Consider the following 26,470-nt stretch of genomic DNA (forward strand, 5'->3'; position numbering starts at 1 on the left):
TTTTTTTGTTTTAGTTTTCCTGTCTTTTATTGACACTACAAACAAATTTTGAACATATTCAGTGGCTTTCTGTTGGGCTCTTCTTACTTCCATAATCCAGGATTACTCTGCATTGCTTGTGGTTGCTCATAACAGAATTCATTGAGGTCAACACAACGACTGGCTTCACTGAATTTTAAGTCAGTGAAAAATCTGACTATATCTCAGGACATTGTTATGTTGTTTTGCTTTGTTTATAGGTAGGCTTCTGGATGTTATTGACAAAGAAGGCTTGAGGAACACCACATTTATTTATTTTGCATCTGATCATGGAGGATCTGTAGAGGCTCACAGAGGAAATGCCAGATTGGGTGGATGGAATGGTATCTATAAAGGTAAAATCTTAGTGGCACATGCATGCATAAGACTGCCTATTGAAAAGAAAGCAATAGCATAAAGTATGTCCAGATATGTTTAAAAAGATATTTCCTTCTCAGACTTGAAGACCAAGAACAAAACCTCACGGATTGTCCAAATGTGTATACTTCCTAATTTTCCTCTGAAATGTGAAAACATAAACTTGTGTCCTTTAATATTGCTTCTTTAAAGACTTACCGATTCTTGATATTTTTGCTACAGTTTCTCCTAGACATCCTTCTTTATCAGTCTCATAGGTTTATTAAAGCCTGCCTTTCTGGAGATTTTTAGTTTGTTCTTGTTTCCATCCTTGAGGTTTTAAATTTTTTATGGTCATTCTCCCCCAACCCATCTCCCACATGGCCAATCTCCACTGATTCTTTCTTTAGTATTAAATGCATAAATATTCCCTATGCTTGCTTTTTCCACTTCTTTTGCCACATAGTAAAAATAAGGTTTTTTGTTGTTTTTTTTCCCCTCAGTGAACACAATGGGAAAAAATTAAAACAAAACAAGTAAATCCATTTCTAAAGTCCACTGCTGATTAGTATTTATCTCTTTCCTCCACTTCTCTTAGGCGAACTCTATTCTTCTTTGTTCTTCAGTGCATACTGTGAAGTAATAGAGTGCTACTTCATATGAGAGTGTACATCAATGCAGCAAAGACTGGAAATGAAACCAGTAAATTTTTTATGTCAGCATGACCTGATGAGATACCTTAATCTAGACTGAGATCCTCTGGAATTTCTCTAGTGGTCTAAGTCATGAGTTAATTCTCTAGACTTCTATACCCTGAAAAGCCACTGTGATATCTTGGGCAGCTTGGCACTTACTGAAAACTGTTCCCACCATTTACATCCCAACATAAGATGCCACACATTAAAATGTAAAATAGAGAGTAATAAGTAATTAATTTATTTTTGCAGAATGGATCTTGCACTGTAGCCATTCTACCGTTCTTTGGAATTTAGTGTGTTTGCATTAAAAGTATTTGAATAAGAAAGCTTTAAAATTTCTTGTTAAGCATGCACAAGAAATGTCTAATGTATACATAAATATGTATTTTTTCCCTCCTATTATAGGTGGAAAAGGAATGGGAGGCTGGGAAGGAGGGATCCGTGTTCCAGGAATAGTTAGATGGCCAGGAGTGTTGCCTGCAGGCATAGTTAACAGCGAACCAACAAGCATTATGGACATTTTTCCAACAGTGGTTCACCTGGCTGGAGGGATAGTTCCTCAGGACAGGTACAAAAGAGGCTTCCTAAACCATGTTTGCTCCCCTTTCTTTTTTAGATAGAAGCTGACTATGTGTCACACATCTTGACACTCACGGGTTAAATTCTGTTAGTTGCTAAAAAAGAGAGTTCTTTATCAATCTTTCTATTTAGCTTTCCCCATCTTACGTGATTATATAGGGAAAAAAAAAAAAAACAGAGAAAGATAATATATGTTATCAAGGATGCTAGCTAACTCAGTATTCTAATCACTGAAGGGAAACTTAGTTAACTGGGATAATTCAGAGGACTTTAAAAGACAAACAAATATAAAAACCCACAACTTCTTTGGACTTAATTTTACTTAAGATGGGCCCTCTCTAAGCCTGGTTCTTTGTGAGCAGGGAAGATGGAACAAATGCCCTGCACCTGGATGCCAGTAACGGAGAAGTATGTTCCTGGTCTGTAAAAAATAGATAGAGCCTATGTTAGTCTTCTCTAAGAACAAGTGAAAGGCTGGGTGAAAGTCATTCTGAGAAAGAGCATAAAAGTTCTTGTGTTGCACAACTAAACCAATTGTTAGTCAATTAATGGTCACAATTTTGACAAAGCCTATCAGTGATCTCAATTTCACAGAACCAGAACCAGTGAGCTTCCCTTCTCTACAGTTATCACTTTGCCCCCAGGAAAATTACACTGATGATAGCTTATCTCCCCAGGATGTGTGAAGTAGCTGCGACTGTACAAACTGCTAATAACTACTAATCACTAGCCACACCCATCCAACTATTAAAACTGTCAGAGGTTTATTTTAGAAATGACATTTGAAATCCTAGTGCTTTATTTATGGAGAGTGAGTACTGGTCACACTGCAGTCAGGGTGCAATTCCTGAACAGTCTGATGATCTCAGCCCTCTTCACCAGGGTAATCGACGGGCGCACCTTGCTGCCATTACTGCAGGGAACATTGCAGCACTCCGAGCATGAGTTCATGTTTCACTACTGTGGTGTGGTTTTGCATGCAGTACGGTGGTACCAGAAAGACAGTGAGTATAAACATTCCCCCTGCAGCCGGGGGAGATGATTCAATGACCTCTTATTTCCAACAGAATAACATGTGACAACACTTACACACATTTTGAGTAAGTTTATTGATTCAAACACAGTTCTTTTGCAATGTGCAGAATGAGCATTGTTGGCTATCCTGCCTTGCCTAAGGTGAAGGGTTTTGCTCCCTGAGTAGCATAACTTTAAGAATATTCATGTTTTTGCAGTGTTTCTATTGCTTTTGATGTGTGTAAGGCCTGGACATAGTAAGCACAGTGGGACCTCATGAGGGAAGAGCACAGGGACAATCACCTCCCTTTCCATGCTGGCCACTCCTGTTATTGATGCAGCACAGGATGCAGTTGGCCTTCCAGGCTACAAGCACGTACTACTGGCTCATGTTCAGCTTTTTGTCCACCAGGACTTTCAAGTCCTTTTCCACAGGTACGCTCTCAATAGGTACTTCTCCAAGACTGTACACATATCTGGGATTGCCCTGATCCAAGTGCATCACCTTGCACTTGTTGAATCTCATTATGTTCTCATGGGCCCACTCCTCAAATCTGTACAGATTCCTTAAGATTATATCTCTGCCTTCTATTATATCAGCTGTACCACTCAGCTCAGCGTCATCAGCAAACTTGCTGAGAGTACATGTGATATGTACTGTCTATGTCTTTGATTAAGATGTTGAAGAGCACTGGCCCACGATGGACCCCTGCAGGGCCCCCCTAGTCACTGGCCTTCATACAGCTGTTGACCACGACCCTCTGGCTGTGACCAACCAATTCTTCTTCCACTGACTAGTTCACCCTTCAAATCCATATCTCTCCAATATGGAGATAAGAATATGGTGTGGGAACACATCAATGAAAAAGACCTTGCAAAATTCAAGTAGATGATATCAGTTGCCCTTCCTTTTTCCACTGATACTATCACTCCATCATAGAAGGCCACCAGATTGGGCAGGCATGACCTGCTGTGCTGGTTGTCTGGGATCACCTCCTTGTCTCCCACGTGTCCCAGCAGAACGTGTTCTGTGATCTTCCCAGGCACAAAAGTGAGGCTCACAGGCCTGTAGTTCCCTGGGTCTTCCATTCTTAAAAATAGGAGTGATGTTTCCCTTTTTCCAGTAACCAGCGACTTCACCTGACAGCCATGACTTTTCAGATATGACAGAGAATGGCCTGGCAACCACATCAGCCAGTTACTTAAGGGCCCTGGGGTGCATGACATCCAGCCCCACAGACTTGTACAGATTCAGCCTCATGAAGAAGTCTCTGACTCCATCTGTTCTTACAGTGGAAGGAATTTTGCTCCTCCAACTTCCACCTAGGGGTTCAGGGATGTGTGAGGCAGGGAAGCCTGACTGCCAGAAAAGCCTGAGGCAAAGAACTCATTGAGTATCCCAGTCTTCTCCAGCCTGTTGAAGACTGTCCTGTCTTTATCTGAGTGTGAGAAAATATGGTAGAAAACAGTAAGTACAACAGAATTTCTTAAATCCACTTCTTCCATGAAGTGGAGGGTCTTCCATCATTCTAGGGAAGGGCTACGTTTTCGCTTATTGTCCCTCATCCCTCCTTGGGAATTCTTAATATATCTTTCCAGTTATTAGACAAAAATGTTAGGAACGTTTTCTGTCTGGAGAAAAGAGAGAATAATTATTAACAAGAACAACAAATAAAAGGACGAGGCGGGGAAGGGAGAGGTTCTGCAGCTGCCTGTCTTCTGCTGCGTAGCTGAGCGCTGCGACCTGCGCAGCTCTGCAGTCCCAGCGGCCAAATCCTTCTCTGGCCGCTGCAGCTGAGCAGTTGGATGCGGTCACAGCTCGGTGATCCCGGCCTCAGCACCTCAGGGGACAGCGCCAAGGGGCTCCGTTATAGACGTGGTGCCGCGGGCTGCAACTGCTTTGGGCCGCCGCTGAGGGGAGCAGGAGCGGGAAGGCGCCGCCAGGGGGCAGCGCGGCACCGCCAACCGCCATCACCGCCACAGCTGCGCCGCGCGAGTAGGTCGTCAAATAAACAGCTTAAACGAGGAGATTATTAAAATTTAACAATTCAGTGGCTCTGCTGCGATGTTGCCTGCCTCGCTTTTCGTTTTCAAGTTTGGCAGAGCCTGCCGAGAGAGCGTGGCCCCCCACAGGCTTAGGCGTGGAGCTGCCCCAGGAGCCCGAGTAGGGCCCAGGGTGGGAGCAGGGCTGTGAGGGCAGGATGAGACATCGAGAGAAACCACAGCACACAGACGATGGCTGTCCTACCACCTGCGGTAGCTTCACTGCCAAAACGTTGGTTCTTGCACTCACTAACTGAAACCGCAGTTTGAGCTTCAAGCTCAGCCCATAGCTCCAGGCTTCAACCCATCTAATTTGTTAGCCCATAAACTTGTTAGCAGTATCTAAAACAGCGCAGGAGCTAGGAACTCAAATCTTCTGTGCCTCTAAATCCATCACAATTCATAGAGATCTCTTTTTAGTGCATGTATATTCCATACAGAGGAAGCCTTGTCTGGCTGCAGACTCCTTGAAAACCTCTGCTGGAGGAGTCGCACTGCACTTTTCTAGTGAAATCTGAATGTAGACACGACAAACAATTAGTTTGAAGAACTGCTTTTTGTGTTCAAGTACTGCTCTTCTCCCCTCCTTCTCACATCTTGTCCTCCTTGGATGTAATAAGGTTGATCTACACCAGAATTTTAGTTCAGACCAGAAGTATGCTTTTGAAGCAACCCATTCTGAGCATAACCATTCACCATGTTTTTATTTGCATCACAGAATGGTCTTGGAGACTGTAACTTTAGTTGTAGAGGAAGCCAAACTGTGAAACAGGCTCACAGTCCATACACTCTTACCACTAGCAGATATTGAGCAGACAGGACCAGAGAGTAAACCCCCAAACAAGTACAGTGTGAAAGTCAAGTCATTAATACTGCTTTTGCTGTACAGATCAGTTTTTAATAGGTCACACTACTTGTAGCATAGATATGGAAACCATATCCAGATGTAAGGTGTATTTATGTTCCCATGAAACAGTAAAGTGCTGCTACAGCTCTCATTCATGCCCTTATATCATTTATACCACTGAAACACAACTGCTGCTGGCTAGGTCACTGGAAACAATCAGACATTCTTCATATGAAATTAAATACTACTGTTTGGCTCAACTTTCATCTGGGACAGGAATTCTGTTTCTTTGCACTGTGCTGATGAGCTTCTAATTTAAAATAATCTGATTTAATGCATAATATGAAGGCGATATACCTTTAAATGAGCACAACTGTGAGAAAATTTAATGTCTATTCCCTTTTATTTACTGGACAGGCTGAATATGAAGCCATTGTGTCTTGTCACCACAATCATAAATTAAGCACTCCACTGGAACTAGAAGAGTGTTAAGCTAGAAGAAGCTTATTAGTGATAGTCCATTTCTTTCTGCTCATTAAATTGATTGATTGTTACCAGATGGGCTTGAGAGATGTTTGGATTTAAGAAGCAGGTTTTCTTTCCCTTGGATATATTCTATTAACATGCTGCCCTAAAATTCACATTCTTCAAATTCTGTCAGAGCTACTTCAGTAGCAAACTGCATTTCCCCTTTTGCTTCTTGGGAAGGATTGTACCCCCTGCTAGTTTCAGTAGTGCTTATTTCTACCACCTTTTATTTTATTTTATTTTTTATGACTATCCATAACTCAGCTGTCTACTCAGCTTACCAACACAGGTTAATTACAATCAGGCTGATTGTATCTTTCCCAATGACCTAACAAGGACCAGGCTCTCCCCCACTTTGCAACTTCAGTAATTCTTTGCAGCTGCGGAAAAAAAATGGATGATAAAAATGTGCAGAATGTGAACAGTTCTCCTCAGACACTCTAGAATCCTGTCTCTGAATTACTGTGCAACGTGTTATGAGGAATTCAGCTCAATTATTAAAGAAAAACAGTGACTGTTGGTTTTTTTTCCCCTGAACAATAGTCAGAAACTTCTCTATTGTAAGAATTCATACTTGTCCATTTCATATTTATCTATTAAACAGTGATTTTAGCTACATTACAGGAGTACAGCTAATCTGGGAAATGTGCTTGGCCTAAAGGTTACTTACTTAATTCCTTCTGTAAGTATCTGTGCTACCCAGCCAACAGACAGAAGTCCCAAATCTCATACTTAGGAAACCCTGATATGACAGAGAATGCTTTGCACTTTGTCACAAGATGGGGAAAATTAGGTAGCCTTGGAACAGCAAAGCATGCACCCAAAAGCTAAGGTGCTAAGGAATACCTGTCCTCATTAAGCAACAGCAACAGTGAGCCAGTTTCCTTTATAAAATCAACCTTTGCATCCTTGCTCTCAATTTCAGCAAAATACAAGTAAAATCATTTCTAAATGTACTATGTAAAAACACTTCATAGGCACTGAGATATCAACCCTCACAAAAATGCAGTAGAATAGCTTAGAAGGACCTGGAAAACGTACAGTAGAAATACGTAGCCAATGAGCAACAGAAGATGTTCAGTTAAAAGATAATCTGAGATTTAATGTCTGTTATTTTCTCATCATCATTCTTTTACTTTTTTTTTTTTTTTTCTTTTCCATTTTATTCAATTGAACAAACATGTCCTAGTAGTGACACAGCACAGTCAGAAGAATAAATCTACAGAATCCTGGTCACAAAGCTCAGCACAGGGGATAACAGACAGACAGGCTGAACCAAAACAAAAATGCCATGTAGGCACAATGCAGATGTCAGCTAATTGTGCTCAATGGCTCCCAATATTGAAATCCCCCTTTTATTCTTCTGTCCATTTTCAGAGGCAGTATCTAATTGCTGACTTCTTGCTGGGCACAGCTCTGCCTTATCTTGGAATGAGTTCAGTATAGTGCTTTCCCAAGACATGGAGAGGAATAAAAGGAAAAGAGGGGAGATGAAAGAAAATACCCTCTTGAACTGTATTTCCTTTGTCGTTTTTTCATTAACAGTTAAAGATCTGCACTTAAAATACAAGCCCTAAAGTTGCAAACTGATTGCACTCATTCTGTTCACTTGAAAACTATTTTCAAGATTTTGTTTTCATGGCCAGTCATTAATGCCATATTTGAAAACATGCTTGAAAGTAGGCACAGGCATGTGGTGCATCAGTTTGTGTCCAGATGCTGTTCTTGGCTTGGATATAGAGAGCTAACAGAAGAACCAGCTACTCGTACCTACATCCAGAAACACACAGGGATGCATTTTCCTTTCCATTTCACCCAACCAAGAGGCATACACAGCTTTAAAGGAACACAGGAAAGGGGCAGAGATTCTCTCTACATTCAAAATGTTAGATCTAACCATTCATGAAGTGTAAATAGCCTTGCAAGTACCAGCAGCCCAGGTGTGCCTATGAGTCATTCTGAATCCCTGCCAGCTCCCAACATGTCTTTTTTCTGTCTGTGACAACCACAATACATGCTCACAAATAACAAAGAACTTGAACCAACTTCTCAGGGATGTCCCCTGTGCCTACTGCCATTAAGCTGTTCGATGTGCTTCTGTTGTAACAGGAGGTACCATATGGAAAGCTCATTATGCTACTCCGCTGTTCCAACCAGAGGACTCTGGAGCTTGCTTTGAAAGAGGAATTTGCCCATGTTTTGGGGATGGCGTAACCCATCATGACCCTCCACTGCTGTTTGATCTCTCACAGGATCCTTCAGAGGAAAATCCCATAGTCAAGGACACTGAGCCTTTGTTTGATTCTGTAATGAAGAGAATAGGAAAAGCTGTAGAAGAACACCGTAAGACGCTGACCCCAGTCCCACAGCAGCTGTCTCCTTACAATAATGTGTGGAAGCCATGGCTGCAGCCATGCTGTGGCACATTTCCATTCTGTTGGTGTGATAAAGAAAGCGAGAAAGCTGATGGCACACTTTAATACCAAAATAAAAATAGAGTTAGTTTAAAAAAAAAGTAAGCAATTTTCACATCCACATAACTACAGTCATATAGAGATAGGGGACAAATTACACCAGAGTAATTGAAGGGGACATTCGTGATGTTTTTTGTTCAATCTAAGCCTGTAATTTTAAGCAGCAGTTTGGAGCATTTTTTTAAGAAACGCTCCAAACATGCTCTGCTCATGTGACCTGTATATTCTATGCTTCTAATGGATAGATCTAGATCAAATACACAGATAACTGAACCAAAATGTCTTTCCTTACTGACTGTCAACAAAAGAGATTTCAACTTAACAGAAGAGACAAGAGATTAAACTTGAATTGCTGCTGTTTTGCAGGTAATATGCTTGTTAAGGCAACAGGTCTGTGCCCGAGAGGATCTCTCTTCAAGGTCTTATCCTTTTAATGAAAAAGCTGTTGTGTACTTTACAGCACAGTTGTGCGTTTAATTTGGAATTAAACCACCAAACCACAGTGGTCTCTAAGAAATAAAAACATTCTAGTTTATAGCAATATTTTGCCTCATCTTTTATTTATTTATCTGCTATGTAAGAGTTTCTGGAGGTGGGAAAAAAAAGAAAAAAAAAACAACAAACCAACGGTGACAAATGTGTTTTAAAAATTAGGTAGCTAAAGTTACAATTCCAAATGCAGCATTTAAGCATCTAGCTATTCTGAAATGCTAAACCACTGCAATTCCAACTGACACACAGCTTCCACGTTAAATCAGCTCCCCTGTAGGAGCATTGAAAATCATCATCCAGCTGCCTGGACATGATAGGTCCCAAATTTCACAATCCCCGAGACCAATCTGTCTGTAAGCTGCATGTCCCACTTTGGCATGAATGCTCCTGATTTTATGAGAGCGTTGAAATGCCCCCATTAAAAATGTGCTTTGTTTCGGAAGACAGTACTTTGGTTTCAGCAGGTGTTAAAAAATCCCCTGCACACACTAATCACTACAGCGTACAGGTCACATTCTACGAGCCAAACAAGTGTCAGCACTCTGTACAGTCATTAGGGAAAGGTAGGGAATTAAAATATCTAATCCTCTCTTACTGCCCTCTGGTTAACTGCATTCATCTCTCAATATATAATCCTAACCAGGTTCTTGCAGGGGTTTTGTGTCTAATCCAATTTTTAGGCAGAGGTTGCTGCATTTTCCGGATCAAAAGAAGTAAATTGTGTGGCAGAGACTCAGATTCAAACCTCTAAACCTTCCTGAACACTGTGTGTTCGCTCCTACTTAGCTGAACGTCAGCAAGATTTTAAAGGCAGCACAGGAAGGTAAGAACAGCCCAGCTTCAGATAACATTGCCTTAAATCTAGCGGCACTGCAGAACCACACCAATGCCGCTCTGTTCAATACTAAGGTCACTCGTGTCTATTTTTTTTTTTTTTTTAGCTTGTAGAAAAGGAGATAAGGCAGACAAGGCAGCACAGAACTGACAGGCTGATAATCCCAGAGTAGCGTGCCGCTCTCACAGGTCTCAAGCTGTCGCAGCAGGTCCCAGCCCTTTCACCAGCCTCAGGACAAAACAGCATGCAACAGGATGAGAAGCTTCTGCAGTTCTTTCAAGCAAGCTCCTGACTTATATCCCCTGCATGCATGTCACCTGTGTGCTAAGTCACAATGTTCTTTTGTTCTAAACAGCACAGGTTGTGACCGTGATACAGTACCAAACACAGTCTCCAATCTTTCCTCTGAAAGGACACCCAAGGAAGTTACGCAGACATTACTTTGCAAAAATCAAAAGGCTAATCTGACAATGAACTGCTGGGACAGTTCAGTGGCAGGTTTGACAGAAGTATCTAAAAATACATTTGTTCTTACAGCTTGATAGCATTTACTTCTACATCAGCTTTGCTGAGAACCTGTCAAAAGACTTGACATTTTTCTGTGTCTGACAGGGGTTGAAACCAGAGCAGCTGCACTTCACTGGATTCATAAGGAGAGAAAATACATAGCATAAAAGACCAGGCATTTTAAAGCTAGTCTGGCCGATCCTGGGATGGAGGAGAAATCTTGCTGCTCAGTGGGGAACAAAGCCAAAAGCTGTTTTCCAGAATCAAGCCAGCCTGTCAATAACATCTACACTGCCAGTTAAGCATAAGCTTGTTCTCAGCTCACCCCAGCACCCTCCTTACCCTGCCTTTCTGGTTATACACTGGAACATGCCCAGTCACAAGCTGGGCCAGGACTAATGGCGGAAAGCGTTCAAGTAGCAACACGTCATGTAACCATAGGAACACAGTGCTGCAGACAGACTGGGAAGCCCAGTGCATCCATGAAACCGCTGTGCACATCTCCAAGCACAGCGTAAACATTTCTGACCCCAGGATAAAGGCAGGCTAGAACATGAGAAGATGGGATTTGCACTGGTTTATAGGAGGACATCCATCACTCAAGCCTGCTCTTTGCTTGACAGTAGAGGCATGGTAAATTATTACCAGAATTAGAAACAGGTCAATTATTCTGTTCTCTGCAGATCCTAGCCACAGAGTGTTACAAAGCACACTTGCATCTGAGTAACACTGAAAAATACTCAGTTACCTAGGTTTTATTTAAAAACAATCTATAATGATCTTCTGAACATTAATAAACATTATGGTGTCTCCCTTGTTTTGTCATGGCTTCTCCCATTGTAGAAGGAAGAAGTGCTACATAAACTCATCTAATAGGCAACGATGAGACAAGTGACAAATCACCAAGGCTATGTTAACCTCAGGCAAATGCACCTACGTATAGTTAACTACAGACTCTGAGCAGAGGGGAGCAACATTATAAGTGCTCTTACTGAAAGAGCTGTGGCTGAACTGTACAAACGTTTGACATTCCTGCTGTATGAAGCTGACTTCTATCTAAATAGTTCGATCATTATTAAATGACACTTGGAATCTCTGCGCTAGTCTGACTCAACAAAGTAATTGTTGAGTCTCACAACAGTGAAACAATAAGCTTCTAAAATAACTCACTTCACCAAGTTCAAATACCTCAAACATGCCAATTTGCTCTCTGGTGCAACCCAGGGGAATGCCAGTGCAAAAATCACTAGATCCCATCATCTGAGAATGCAAAATAATTGTGTAACAGATAAGCTGAGAAAAGCAATTTCAGCTCAAACTTTATCCAGCTTGAGTTTTGTGGGAGGACTCATTTATAAAAGTGAGGGAAAGGAAGAAGTAAAATAAAAATACTTGTGCTTGTGATTCTTGACCTTGGCTGGAGGAACAGGCTGAAAGACCTGTCCTGCCATGTGCCTAAAAGTCAAAAGCTACTGAAAATACAAACAATTCAAGGAAGTTACAAAATGAAATACAGACACCCACCCATCACAAGCAATCACTTTTGTTCCATATACTTAATAATATGAGTAGACTTCGAAAAATCATACGTCTTTAAGCCTAAAATAAATAATCACCTGTTTCTGATATATGTATCTGAGGAGAACCACCTACATGTATCATGGCTCAGAAGCCTGTACATTCCTGGGTGGGAAAATAAATAAAAATTTTAAAATAACCACAAATCGAAATCTGACTCTCTTGGAATTACATTTTTTCCCTGTTTTCTGAGGGTTTAAAGGGTCCTAATAACACTCAAAGCAAAGGTAAGGATAAGGCTTCCAACTCTGCTTTCCCCCCCCACCCCTGTATTCATAGTATTATATATCACTGTAATTAAACTTTTTTCTTTTTAATTACCTTTGCTATAGCTATTACAAGTGGAAAGTTTACACCAGGAGGTAAGACACTGCTTAGGTGTTGCCCCTTCTAACTGTTGGTACCAAATAAACTTACTTATTTATGAGCCAGCCAGCCAGTTGTGGATGAAGAGAATTTCAACTGAAGCACTTTGCTAGCCATACACTGAAAATGCAAGGTGTTTCAATGACAACTATTAACTGACATTTATTTCTACAGGCTGATTAAAATGCTAAGCAGTTGATTCTTATTTCAGGGATGATTTAAAAATCATCAAGTCACAGAAACAGAACTCCACAATGATTAAAACTATGGGGAAAAAAGCTAACAAGTACATAAAACATTGATTATAGACCGTGCTAAATACTCTCACATAATGATAATATTATTAGAGGTATAACAGGCCCATCTCATGTTATTTTCAAAATCATATGAATCAGAACAGTTTAGCTCAGCAAAACAACAAAATTTATTAAGGAATAAATAGACTGACTTGTTTCTGTTGAACAAGTGGAGATTTTCAGGAGCATGCAGATGTATAAAGCCACCTGCTACTAGGCCAGTCTTATATTCATGGGCAGGAAAATCACTGCAGAGAAGTAAATAATTGTGTGTTCTTTTTTCCCCAAATATCAGCCTTACAAGACGTAACTCATGTGAGCTGACTGAGCCAGAGAGACAAAGAAATCTCTTTCCTAAAAGAACAACCAAGTGGAAATGTCCTCATTAGACACTTTGAAGTAAGCAGGGACATTACAAGAATAACCACCTCCATTTCCAGTAGGCTTGGAAAGTGCATTAACCCACTCGTCTAAGACTTTCAAGAATTTTCCTTGTGGCTCACCCACACTATCTCCTGTTTATTATATAAAGAGCACTCAATAATTCTGCAAATAAAACTACCTTTTAAGTCTTGCTGTAAATAATTAAGCCCAGGGCAGAAGAAGAGAGAATAAGCATATTTTGATTTTAACTCAACCTGTCTACTTTAAGTCTCCCACACTATACCAGATCAGAGTTTGGCCTTTCGAAACTCTTACAGCTACTTCTCGAGTCATCAGGGCCTGAACAAATTCTTCTTTAGGAACCAGTGGCGCCCCCAGAAAGTTTGTTTTTCTTAAATTTCTTTACCCTAGAAGTACCTAGGCTACCCCCAATTTAATGTGTAAGAAATTTTGGGTGAGGCTTAGTTTGAACATGATTTCCAAGTCATGTTTTGACTTTGCCATGATCCACAGAGTTTGTAACGTGCTGCCCGTAACTTCTCCAAACCTGCCTGTGACCCCACACTTGTAAAATGATGTCCACAAAGATCAAAGGAATCTGCTCAAAGTACAGTACATGCAAATTCTGGATAAACTGAAAAGTTTGTCCCTTCTCACTCTCTGGAGACATTACTGTGCAAGAATCCACTAAGATACAACATTATTTGTAAATGACTTCTTGAATGATGACAGTGCACAAAAACTTGGGCAAAATTTTTAAGCGCAGTTATATTTTTCTGGGAAACTGTAACTCAACTACTTTGGTGCTTATTCAAGAAAGATTTTAATGTTTCTATTACATATGTCTGTAGAATTGTAACGTGCATCTCCTATTTCTCCTCAGCTGATGGTGTGAATGTCTGACGAGCAATTTAATAAAATGAAGAAAAAAAACAAACCACGAAAGTAACCAATCAGTCACAAATGGCATGCCCTGGCACAATATAATCTGTAACCATACATCATTTGATGAGCATGACTTCATACGTCCTTTCCATTTCCACTTCTACTTTATTTCCATGACATTATTCTGCTACATTTCTTTGCAAAACATTGCAAAATCCACACACGGTACCATTCTACATCTTAACACTTTCCAATGTGTTCCGTAACAGCTCCTTTTACTACAGTCATATGTCTACTTTAAAACTTTTCAATTATAGATTTCACATTAGTAATTTTTTCCCATAATCTATATTAATGTATGCACTAAGATCAAGTAGTTATTGCAGAATTACAGCTGCATGAAACATGAGTTCACATGGTCACCTACTGTTGTATACAGTTTTCAGAAACTGTTTCAATTGTACTAGCAATAATTCTTAGAAAATGGAAGACTTTCTCAGAAGTGCACAAGTTACTGCACTAAGAAATAATTAGCAGATCAAATGCCACTACACTGCAGCTAGTATAATCTCCATGTAGTGCTGCCCTGGGACACTCAAAACAAAATGTAGAAAGTGCCTGCCTTTATATTTTCATATAAAGGTTACCTGCCAAGGGAAAGCAATTTATCAGTGGGTCCTTTTATGATTAATGGAAAAATTGATATGAATCATCTGGACATCTCTCTCTTCAACTTCAGTGACTTTAAACACCTAAGTTCAACTAGAAGACCAACTTGAATCTACAACCAAAGAGAGAGACCCACAATTCCCACCTTAAGAGTACACAGAATAAATGAGAAATAAAGAATTTGACAAATCAGAAATAGCCCCAGAAGTAAAAATAATCCCACTATTGTAAATAGTAGGAAATAACTCTAAAAAACTCAGATCACTCTTCTTCCTTCGAGGGACCTTCTGACTCTTTTGTTCCTTTCCTAATTTGTGCCAGTTATTTCTCTTCAACCTTTTTTTTTGATGGAGAAAGAAAAAAATTCCTTCTCTCCTACCCCACCTTTTTCTTCATTAACATCTACAGCAATCTACAGCAATAGATATTCGGATTAATTTTTTCACACAGAGGGTGGTGACACACTGGAACAGGTTGCCCAAGGAGGTTGTGGATGCCCCATCCCTGGAGGCATTCAAGGCCAGGCTGGATGTGGCTCTGGGCAGCCTGGTCTGCTGGTTGGTGACCCTGCACATAGCAGGGGGGTTGAAACTAGGTGATCATTGTGGTCCTTTTCAACCCAGGCCATTCTATGATTCTGTGATGCTTAACATTACACAACTGGCTGTTGAACAGAATTCCCAAGTTATTTCATTTGATTTATCTGTTTGAAAATTGGTGACAAATCAAGGCTGGAATACACTTCAGATCCTACATCAGCACTGCAGAATTCTCATTCTAAGACTCAGCAGCATTATGCATAACTGTATCAAATCTGTTACCACATTAGCATGACTATCAAGCTTCTTTCTTTCAAAGTGTTTCTTTCTTCTTGTTTGTTTAAGAAAAAAAAAACCTGCCAAGATCACTCGTATTTAAAGACTCAAAATTCATAAAGCAATCCCTCTAAGTACACTTAATATAAGGGAGTCTCATCAATAGATTTATCTGAAAGTACACTCTGATTTTTTAGTTCCCACACACAGCTATTGTTTAAAAGATCTTCAAAGGGCGTGTTTGCTAAAACAAGGACTAACCGTGTCAGTTGAACGCAAACTGGAGCATATTAAATGAAAAGAATGCCTTTGTCAACTGCAGTCAGAGTACTGTAAACAAATTAATATAAAGCACCAGAAAAGTTTACACCATAGTGTCAGTCAGCATTTCTTCCTCTAACTATGCAACACTGAATACGGAAGTAAAAACTAACATATATTTAAAAAAAAAAAACAACGCACAAACAGCATCCTATAGCAACAATATAAAAGGTTAATACACATTTTCAGTCTGTCTTAAGACTATCTTAAGACATCTTTTCATCACACTGCTACTTGAGCAGTTTCCATATAAAACAGTAGGAGTATCCAGTAGTGATCTCAAAGTCCTGATTTACTCTTTACATAATTATACTTAAATGAAAAGGTTTTGTCACAGACTTATATGAGGCCAGAATTTCATCTTCTTACTTTTCTATCACATTGAAGTTTACACCATGGTTGCCCTTGGAATTATTAACTTGGTTTCAAGAAAAAGTTTTAATTTAAGAAGTTTTTGCAGCCTCTTGTAAGAGGTAAGAGTACTGTAAAATAAGCTCAACTTTCAATATACTTCACTTATGACTGCTCCCATGCAGTACTTATGCAGAATAGTGGGGAAAAGTGATAAATATGAGAGTTTCATACTCAGAAAATATAATTCATTAAACCTCAGAAGGCACTATGAGAGAACAATAAAGTTGAGGCACATGTAACCATTAAAAAAAAAAAAAGAAAGAAAGAAACAACAAAACAAGAGTCTATCTCTGTTAGTCTTCCATCAGCTTTGGTGTCAAATAAACTATGAAGATATCCAAATATTCAAGGTTCTATTTATAGAAGAAACACCATGATAGTCATTACAGTTCACTTCATCTTAGAGTAAAAATGTGTCCAACTTCTTTTTGATATGTTCAAAAGCATCTTTTCCCATATAGTCCATACGACCTTCCTCCCATTTTCTCCGTTCATCTTCTGGATTTGGTTCCTCTGGTTTGAGGTGAATAGAGAGCTCTGAAACAGAAGATGCAACCTCATTCTGTGGGAAGAACAGTAGGAAAGCAGTCACTCGATTGTTTTCACTTCAGTGCTGTGAAGTTAAACCTTAAAAATCAAAATTTCTGTTTTATAATGTGCCAGTTAAAAGAAGCAAGCAAAAACAAACAAAGCAAACCCTCAAACCCAATTCTTCTATGCTTCTAACTAATCACTTTAGCATCTTTGAATGTACAAAGTATTTATTTTACCTGTCTTAAGTCAAAGCCTGGCACTCAGCAACAATAAAATGAGAATTGAGAATTGTCTTCAACAGACTTCCACTGAAGCTCGTATCTTTTTTATCATGTATTTTATTTGAACTCCAGTGAGGTCAGTACTTTTTATCACATGAGCCACATTATCTCAAGTAAATTAATTAATTCTAAGATTGACATTATTTGTTAGAACGGTAACTAATAAATGACACTCCAAAATTCTATACCATGGTTCAAGATCAAGTGCACAAAAATAGGTGCACAAATGCATAACATATCATTAGTAATTATTTCAACCAAATAAAAAGGAAAACCACGTCCAGAACTGATCAATTATTAGGCTTAAACTGCCTAAATGCCCAGCAATATCCATTATATGCAAGGCCTGTGCTCACTTAACATGATGCTATGAACTTAGATAATTACATCCTTCCTATGTATCCTTGCTTGGGATCCAGTCTGTACATGACTTAAAAGATGAATAAACACTCTGAAGAGCATGTTTACACTGTATATATGCAAATGTGTGTGCATGTGTGTATATACATGTTATTAGTTCTTAGGGTATGTAAATATGTAAATACATAACTGCAAAAATGCAGTAAGATTACCTTTTTTTTCTTTTAAACCTGTAGCAAGGATTATCAACAGCCTTGGAGGCTATTAACAGAACAGGAATCATCATGTTTTCATAAACTGATAATTTTAGCTAGGGCCTAAACACCCCTGACCATAGAGGAGCTACACTTGCATCTATCAAGTTGTTTCTCAGCCTTTAAGACTTTCACCTTAGCACTTCACATTCTCCTCAGTAGCAAAATGTGTTGTGCACCTTATAAGATTCAGCTCCCGGACATCCTGTGACCCCATTAATGCCAAGTTTGGCATTAAGTGGCTGTCATACTGCCCAAAAAAACACAGTGCATGATCACAAAGTACAGCCAAGCAGCTTAGGCTCCATGTCTGACTCGCAGTACATCATCTCCCCCCCCCAAAAAAAAAAAACCACCCATACATCATAAATTAAAACAAACAAAACAATCTGCTTGTTAAACGTTGCTGTTACATTATCGCACAGCTAAAATTAATAGCACGCACTTTTATACATTTAAAACCTAGAAGTAAAATGAGCTGAATGGAATGGTACGCCAGTATTGGAAGAGGTTAATAAATTAATTATATAGCTCAAAGATTTAAGAATTTATTTGTATGTTGCATCAGTTTGTCACTATTTCCCAAAATGATGCTGGCAACAGCAACATGCATGCAATTAGCAACAGAAGTATAATCCAGAAAGCTACATGTACCAGCTCGGAGGTTTCCTGAAATGCAGGATGAGAAGCAAGTTGCTTGGAAGGTCTGTCAGGCTCAGAGAGATGAATGCTAGAACCACGTTGTTCAGTTTCATATACAGGTTGCTAGAATACAACCAATGAGTTTTTATTAGGAGAACTTTTTTCCCCTCTCCAGTTTCCTTATAATGAGAAAGCACACAAGACAAAATGACCTCAGTCCTGGGATTTGGGAAAGCAGAGGGCAGGAGTAAAAGGAACAAAACAATGTGACCAAGGACAAAATTCATCCCATGTAGCTTTAGCTATCAAAATGGCACTGAATCTAAGCTCCTACTATAATCAGTCTAGGATAAGTATCTCCAGAGGGCAGCTCATCTCATCTTTAAAATAGTTTCAAGACTGCCTGGCATTCTTCAGGGATTACAGGAACAGCTTGGAAAACTACCTCACAGTAGATGCTTACCATTCACAAGGCCAAATTTAAATAGAAAAAAAAACAACCACCAATTTCAGGATTCTAGATTGCTCTGTAACTTGAGCTTTGTAAGTATAGAACAAGAACAGTACATTGTACTCTGTAACAAAATTAAAATGGGCTGCCCAAAAAATACTGCCCCAAATATTTGCCTTTGCTAGATGTCAAAAGAAACATTCTGAAGTCTTTTCAGTCAAAGCAAAACAGTCTACACAAGACTACTGAAGCTATGCAACAGTCAAATGATGGTGTTCCTAAGAATCTTTCTATTCATTTCAAATTAATACAAACTTCTGATAAACCAATCCTGCTTTACTTTTTTAATTACAGCGCAGTATGTTTAAATGTGCATGACAGCATTTTAAATGAACATTTTTTTATTTTTTTATTTTTACCCCAAATAGCATCTTAAAAACACTTCCTTATTTGACTTGAGTACTTCCAACAGTCAGATGCATCAGCCACACAGGATTAAAATTATTAGCAAATGATATTTGAACTGTAAGGCTGGAATGTTTGCAGTTTTCCTTCAGCCTCTTTTCACTCAGGCTGGAAAAGAAGGGAGCAGAGCATACAGTTTTATGGAGTAACTACAATCTGAAGTGCAGAAATGCTGAATATAATAAAACATTTCTAGAAAATGGCCCACAAATCAAAGCAGCAGATGACATTATGCCACTGATTTATTTTTTTTTCTCTCAGTTGTATCCTGCTATGTCGTGGCTCATCATACAAACAACAACTTACACCTCAGAAATATTGCTCTGTTATCTCCAATTAAATTCCTGCACCACTGCAATAGAAATACCCAAATACATGAAGTTCTTTGTCACATGAGTGACAAAAGAACAAGTGCAGTGATCATTAGGGATTTCCTTCAAAGATATTCCTTGCTGCCCAAATCAGAGAAATTTGGGGAACAGTTTTCAGAATCAATACTTCTGGAGAAGAAAAAAAAAGTGGGGGAGATTCTAGCTTTAGATATATTCATTTACAGGACTGTGGATATTCAAAAGATTAACTGGTTATGGAATTTCTTTTTATTATGCTTTATTAAATACCAACCTATTTTCAGTATAGAACTTCTTGGTAAGATTTGATGCGAACTCAACCTCTGGATATGACAAGCACACATGACTAAAGACTAAAGCAAATAAATGTTCTTCAGACTCTTTCTGATGATAGCAAGAAAATTCTAATACAAAAAAAACAACTTATTTCAGTATATCATTTTACTTTGTTTCTTCATACAGGAATATACAGCATACTTACAGCTTTGAAACTGAGTTCCTCAGAGGAACATGCTGTGGGATCTGCTTCATATGCCTGCTCTGGAAGTACAGGCATTTGCAGAGAATTGGCCACAGAAGGATCAACCTTTTTCAGTGTAATTTCAACTCCACTGAAAGTATGCTAGCAAAAACAAGAACAACCCATCAAAGAAGTAAAATTTTGCAGGAAATCAATATCTGACTTAGAATAGATTCATTTCCTTATGTGGTTTTCAACTTTGAAGTTAATACATTTTTTTAAATTGCGGTCACAGATTCAGAGCATATTTCAATTTAGATTTACGAACTGAAGATTACGCTGTCATCAGCAGGGGGTAAATCCAGCAGATATTTCTATCTTCAAGCTACCATAGCCGAAATATTTATTCACTGCCCAATTAAAAAAAAAAATAATAAAATAATGGAGCACATTAAATATGAGATCAAAACCCGCCCACTCATTCCTCTGCCCTCCAATTTGCCATCAGGTTTACAAACCAAATTCCTTTCCAGAGCTTTGATGGTAATTGTCTAACTAATTTTATGGGACTGTGCATTTTGTTTAATGACAGTAGTAGTTAATATTAAACACATATTAAGAAAATATTTATATATGCATAAAAGTCACCTAAATTGTCTCATCTAATACCAAATTAAACATTGCATCCTGCTTCTACTTACTTGTTTATAATGTAGGTTTCCAAGAAAGCATTTATTAACAGCTTTTTATTCTGTTCAGGAAAACCATATATTGTTGCACTTCCTTTGATGAAAAAAAGTGTAAAGAGTACACTTCCCCCAAATGTTTGATGACAACTCATATAATACCCTAAATGTAATTAAATAAGGACTTTTCAAATCCAATTTGTTATGAGGCTTATAAAGTAAAAGATAACATGTAATGAAAATGTAAGTTTTATTCTAGTTCAAGGCCTAGTTTGAGGCCTAAACCAGGTTAGCTTCAAAAAGTCAGAAGTCTGTTCCATAGTCAGATGATCGCCTTCTCTGCCTACTTGCACTGTATTTTGTGTTTAATTTGCAGAATGTATGTATGTATACTTCCATATAAACTCCTCATCAGTTAAAAAAGGGAGTGGAAAAAATATTAGTAAAGCCACAAGTACCAGACATCTTTCTTAAACTGTTAGTTTAGCAGAGATGGCTTTTAGGGGAACCTATTACCAATTGACACGCACGTTTTCCCATATAATTATTTCCTCTGGCAAACACAATTTTCAGAACTTTTGCTGTGATTAGAGTATACACCCAGGAACTCCTTGATAGTTACCTTCCATTCCTCAGATTCTGATTCTTCCATCTTTTGAAATTTTTCTAACAATGGCAATATACTGGCACTATATATGTTCCACCAGAGGGCAAGAAATGACAGCTGATGGAAAGATCCAGAGGTGGTGCCATCTTGCATAACTCTCTTTGTTTGAAGGTTGTATTTGTAGTTCCAGGGCTTTGTTGCTCCCAGGAAGTGAACAACTTTGGTATCTCTACCAAAACTGCGGGAATTAAACATACAAAACCATATATTAAAGATAAGTTTTTAGCTAAAGAAATACGCTTACTCTCACCAGTGTGGTGAGAGTACTCAGCAACAAAAATACGTTTAATCTAAAATATAGTATCTCATGTAGTACGCAGTAAAATAAAAGGCTAACATTGCCATTACTTCCAGCTACTAATTCTAGTGGAAGAGTTCATGAAGGAGACTGAAAGGCTCATGCTGTCCTGCTTCCAGTCTTCTCACGCTCTGTGCTCACAACTGAATGAAAACCACTTCAAACACCAAATCAACAGAATTGGTTAGTACTGATCCCATTTTGAAAATGACTAAAAAGTACATCCCCCTCAGTTCACCCCCCACTACATGGTTTGTGCAACTGTAAGAGTAATTCATGGCACACGCTAAATCTCAAAAACCACTCGCTTTTTGCCAGAAAAGTTTCTCTAACCAAACTAACTGATGTAATATAATTACTATCACAAATTTTGTTCCAAGGAAGAACATAAAACAGGTTTTCTGAATAAATAAATAGAGTGAAAAACCCCAATAATTTCCCACAGAACTGAGTGGGAAGGAAAAAAAAAAAGGAACAACTTTCCAAGTAAAGCTGTTAGAACCTGATGTTAAAGTAATCTTCATACTTTCAAATTAGAGAAAAGTTTCTCTGAAGCAGAATACGAGACATAGTAGCTCACTTTGGGACTTTTTATCTGTCCAGATGCAATAAATTTTCACATTGCTTTTAAGTTTTTAAATCCATGATTTTTATACAATATACTATTTCTTACTGCTGAGATTCAGATCAAGGAATATGCCATAATTATTCATTCTCTCTCTTTTATAGTAGATGATTTATTATTAGCAAGCTGCAAAGATTTAAAATCAGTCAAAAGTGTCACTACTTACTGATGGAAAGCAGGAATGTAGGTGTATACTGCACTACTGCTTAAGTTATAGATGAATGGTAAGTGTTTGCCAATATCTGCTGTTGCCCAGTTGCTGAAGAAGCTATTCAACAAGCCTTGATCACCCCCTAAAGAATATATAAAACAGTATTACCATAATGTATTTGAATATATGTCAAAATATCATGTACAAGGATGCAAATTACACTTGGGCTTTCATGGGACTGCAACTTGGACTTGACAGTGCGGCCGGATGAGCAGGTGCAAGTAATACCTGATCCACTTCGATGCAATTTCAATTTAAGTGGAGTCCTACTGTAACTTATGAAGAAAGAAGTAAGAAGGGGTTTTTGTCTCCCTCAGAGCAGATCAGCTGTATTTCTTTTCTCCTAAAACAGACAGCAAAATTAAAACTTACTGAGCAAGACTCAGACTCTCTTCATTGTACTTTTCTGGGAAGCGCAGCCTGCAATAAATCAGTGAGTCTTAAATAATGTGTTAAGAGGAAAAGATCTGCACTATAAATTTTTGTGGGGGCTCAATTACTTAAAGCCCAGAGAACTCCTGCCTTCCTCTGTTCTGTCAGATTGCATGGAAATTATGGAGAAATGGCTCAGAGAAACTGAATCTAGTTTCTTGCATTTCGTCTCTTACCATCAAAGCTGCCATGTTCAGCAGCAAACTGGAGCAGCAAGTTGTAAGTTTTTAAAGAAGGTCGGAACACAAATACACCACTATTAAAGCAGTCAGGCCAGCCAGAATCAGGAGCTGCTGAAAACTCTTCTCGATCAAACAATTCATCAACATTGCAAAGCACCTTGGAGAAGGTAGGAGAAAAGGTAAATTGTTACAAAAGATGTTTTTCTAGAACATGAGTAGCTGCGTCATTACTACCAAATTCAATTCTTAGTTTGACCAAGTGCATTGCTTGCAGAACATGAAGGCAGGCAAACATGCCAAGGTTCATAACTTTTTTAATATAATTAAGTAACTTTAACTGTGATTCTCCTTGACTTCTCTGACAGCATTGCAAATCCCATGAAATTATTTTATAAGTGTCAGAGATCCTTCAAAAGGTCAAAAGGTCCCTTTAAATATCATGTCGTGAAAAGTTTCCTTATTTCTAAGCTCACTTTCCCAAAGTCCATTATTCTCAGTATCCACAACAAAGCCAAGAATCCAAATAATTTGATTTAGCAGCAGACTGGCTAAAGACTAAAACAGAACAACTGTCTCTTGTAACTGGATTTCTAACATAAGTTAAGCTCAGAGTCTTGCTTTGAGTTGGCTTTAGAGTTTCACAATGAAACAGGAAAAATGAATCAGACTGAGCCAGATCACTTTTAAAATCAGTGGAAAGATGGCTGTGCAGCCACTAGAAGTCTGTTCCCCACTCATAATGACTGTAAAGGGAGATGCTAAAAAATAGGAGGGTAAATCTTATTAAACTGTTATGTTTCTTATGGGAAAAAAGATCATCTCATTGACTTAAAGAAAACAGAACAAAAAACAAAACAAAACAAAAAGCAAAACGGACAAACAAACAAACAAATACCACAACCAAATATTTGCCTTCTTCAATTTTAAATCATAAAATCTTTCCCTCACTCTCTGAGAGGAATAATTTGGTTTCTAATACAAATATAATCCTATTAAATCAAAACGCATCCCACTCTCTCAGAATGAAACTCTTAACTGCTGCAGAGAAAGGCTGACATGAATGTCCTTGTCAAAATTACAGCTTTTTTTTTTTAATCTTCATACATCAGAAAATGTTTTGTTTTCCTCTCCTTTTTATAACTTGCCAGCCTTCCTGACCAGAGTAATTCCAAGCACAATCTGACAGAGAACTATTTTAAACATCTGTCAGAAGCCAATTTGCATAGAATGTGTTTATGATATCTTTTGAGGACAGTCTGGAAGCTACTCTCAAAACAGGATCCACTTCTCTGCAGGCAGCAAAGCTGTCAGTCAAAATATGCAGCTGGAGCTTCTGCAGCCTTATGACTCCCAGCAAATACAGTCACTTGCTAGGCCACTGTGCCAGATGAAGCACACAGTCAGAGCACATCTAAGACAGACACAAACCACACCACAGCTCCTGCTCTACTCACCAAGGTGTCTGCATCCATGAAGACACATTTGCTATAATGAGTAAGAGTCCAGCAGTGAAGTTTAGTGAAGGTTACACCCAGTTCTGGCCTCTGCAACAGAGCCAAACGGACCGAGTCAGCACTGTCAAGTGCATCCACCTCAGTGACTTCATCAAACACGCTGCGCAGGACAGATCTACCAGAGCAAACAGTGGAGAGAAAGAAGGGAACACTGAGGTTCACCACTTTTTTTCCATGAAAACACTGACACAGCACATTTATTGTGACAGTAACAAAGGTTAGATTGATGGTTAGAATAACACCAGGCTGTAAGCCACTGCTTCTTTCAATAAGGGGCCAACCCATCTCAAAACCTGCAGGTACTGTATGGAGGAGAAATCAACCCATACCTTAATTACTTAGTCTCCTATACAAATACTGACAGAAATTAAAGGAGCTTTCATTTCTTCACAATTGTCTCTAAGTAACAGCACCATATCATACCATACCATCTGCACATCGCACAGGACGTGGCAGGTACTGTCAGTGCTGTTGTTTGCATCAGTTGTGCCAGAGCAAAAACAGCCTTTAAAACAGACAGCACATACTTGCACAGAGAAAAGAAGCCTTCTTAGAAAACTAATTTGAGATTATTTGTAGTAGTGAGCATCTCTTTCACACAGATTTAATAAGGGATATCAAAGGAGATAGTATTCTCACAAGGTACAAGAAAAAGCTTTTAAACACAGTTTATTTATATTACACTATCAACTACAAACTCCTAGATGTCAGTCAAACACAGAAGAAGAAAAGCCTATAGCTTATTATCTAGATTTCAAAATCACTATGTTTTGCTTGACTGATATACGAGGGGCAGAAGTTAACTGCGAAAGTATTAAGTATAGATACAGACTTTTAGAAGCTTTGTTCAGGGACAAACGTTTTCAAGTGCTAACTTTGCCTAAAAAAAAACTTCTTCCCCCCCACGAAGATGAAAGGAGGAAATAAGGGGGAAAAAAAAAAAAAAGAGAAAAAGAAAATAGACACTTCTCTTAGGAAGACTACATCATTCTGACAAAGCTCATACTTTAAGGAAAAAAAAGGAAAATATGTTTCTTGAGACAAATGTATTGTTAACAATTTTGCATAGCATATAGAAACTGGGAGCTTGCATACTTCCTAAGCCACAGCAGAACTAAGAGCACAAGCAATTGTGGCATGTCATCTTCTTTTTAATAAAGAACTCAGTTCTCCAAATATCAGGGCTGAAGTTCAACTGATCTAATTAAGATTTCTATACACAATTCTGCCATGCTTGTAGAATTACAATGATTTCTAAAAAGAGGCAGAAGGGTATTTCTCATCATCACGCTGATATTTCAGTATCAGTCATCTGAAGTTGAGCCGCTAATGTCTTGGAGAGTTCTGATGTCGTGGCTGGTGGATATCTTGCTCTTTCTAAATGAGAAGCAATTAGAGAAGGAAAAAAAAAAAAAGCAAGACTAAAACCCTAGTTTATTAATTTTCAGTTGATGTTCCCAATTATGGGTTCAAGTATTAACTTCCAACCACAAGCTCTACTTTTGCATGTAAACACTTACCAGGCACACAGTCTTACCCTGGATGTGATTTGGGACTCCCCTCAGAAACCATTAGCCATTAGGGAATTTCTACTCATAATGCTGTGAAATCCTAAGGAAACCCATTAAAATCCTTTATGTTACTGTTTATTTTTCCATATTATGAGCCTTCAAGAGCACACAAATTCTTACCTCATTCCACTGGAGACCTCTGGTGTGATCAGTACTGCTAGTTTTCTAGATGTCGTATGGTTCCTCAATGACTGTCCAAGAACCAGAGCTCCTTGGCAATACACATCATCAGTAGCAAGAGTCACAAAGGCCTGATCCGTTACTGTGAGTAAAAATTTAGAAGAGTCACTTTACAGATTTAATGTAAGCTCTTTTGGCAGGCTCCTACAATCTCCCTCCTCCAGCTAGCCATTAGGCTACAGCTTAT

At 38.7% G+C, this 26,470-nt stretch overlaps 2 protein-coding genes across 2 annotated transcripts; one reads left to right on the forward strand and one right to left on the reverse strand.

The window, feature by feature from the left end:
• Positions 1–202: 202 nt before the first annotated feature.
• Positions 203–8,599, forward strand: LOC104916455 (arylsulfatase E-like; the record flags this gene model as incomplete). The annotated part of the gene is made up of 4 exons (XM_019622774.1): positions 203–374; positions 1,479–1,641; positions 2,535–2,656; positions 8,194–8,599. Coding segments are annotated over 4 exons (828 nt in total), but the record flags the coding sequence as incomplete, so codon positions are not given.
• Positions 8,600–15,141: 6,542 nt separating this feature from the next.
• GYG2 (glycogenin 2) lies at positions 15,142–26,393 on the reverse strand (the record flags this gene model as incomplete). Its single annotated transcript, XM_031557529.1, has 8 exons — positions 15,142–16,682; positions 18,204–18,314; positions 19,939–20,079; positions 21,226–21,448; positions 22,360–22,486; positions 23,013–23,175; positions 24,473–24,647; positions 26,224–26,393. Coding segments are annotated over 8 exons (1,272 nt in total), but the record flags the coding sequence as incomplete, so codon positions are not given.
• Positions 26,394–26,470: the final 77 nt, after the last annotated feature.

This window comes from Meleagris gallopavo, chromosome 1 (assembly GCF_000146605.3).
Source record: "Meleagris gallopavo isolate NT-WF06-2002-E0010 breed Aviagen turkey brand Nicholas breeding stock chromosome 1, Turkey_5.1, whole genome shotgun sequence".
NCBI lineage: Eukaryota > Metazoa > Chordata > Aves > Galliformes > Phasianidae > Meleagris > Meleagris gallopavo.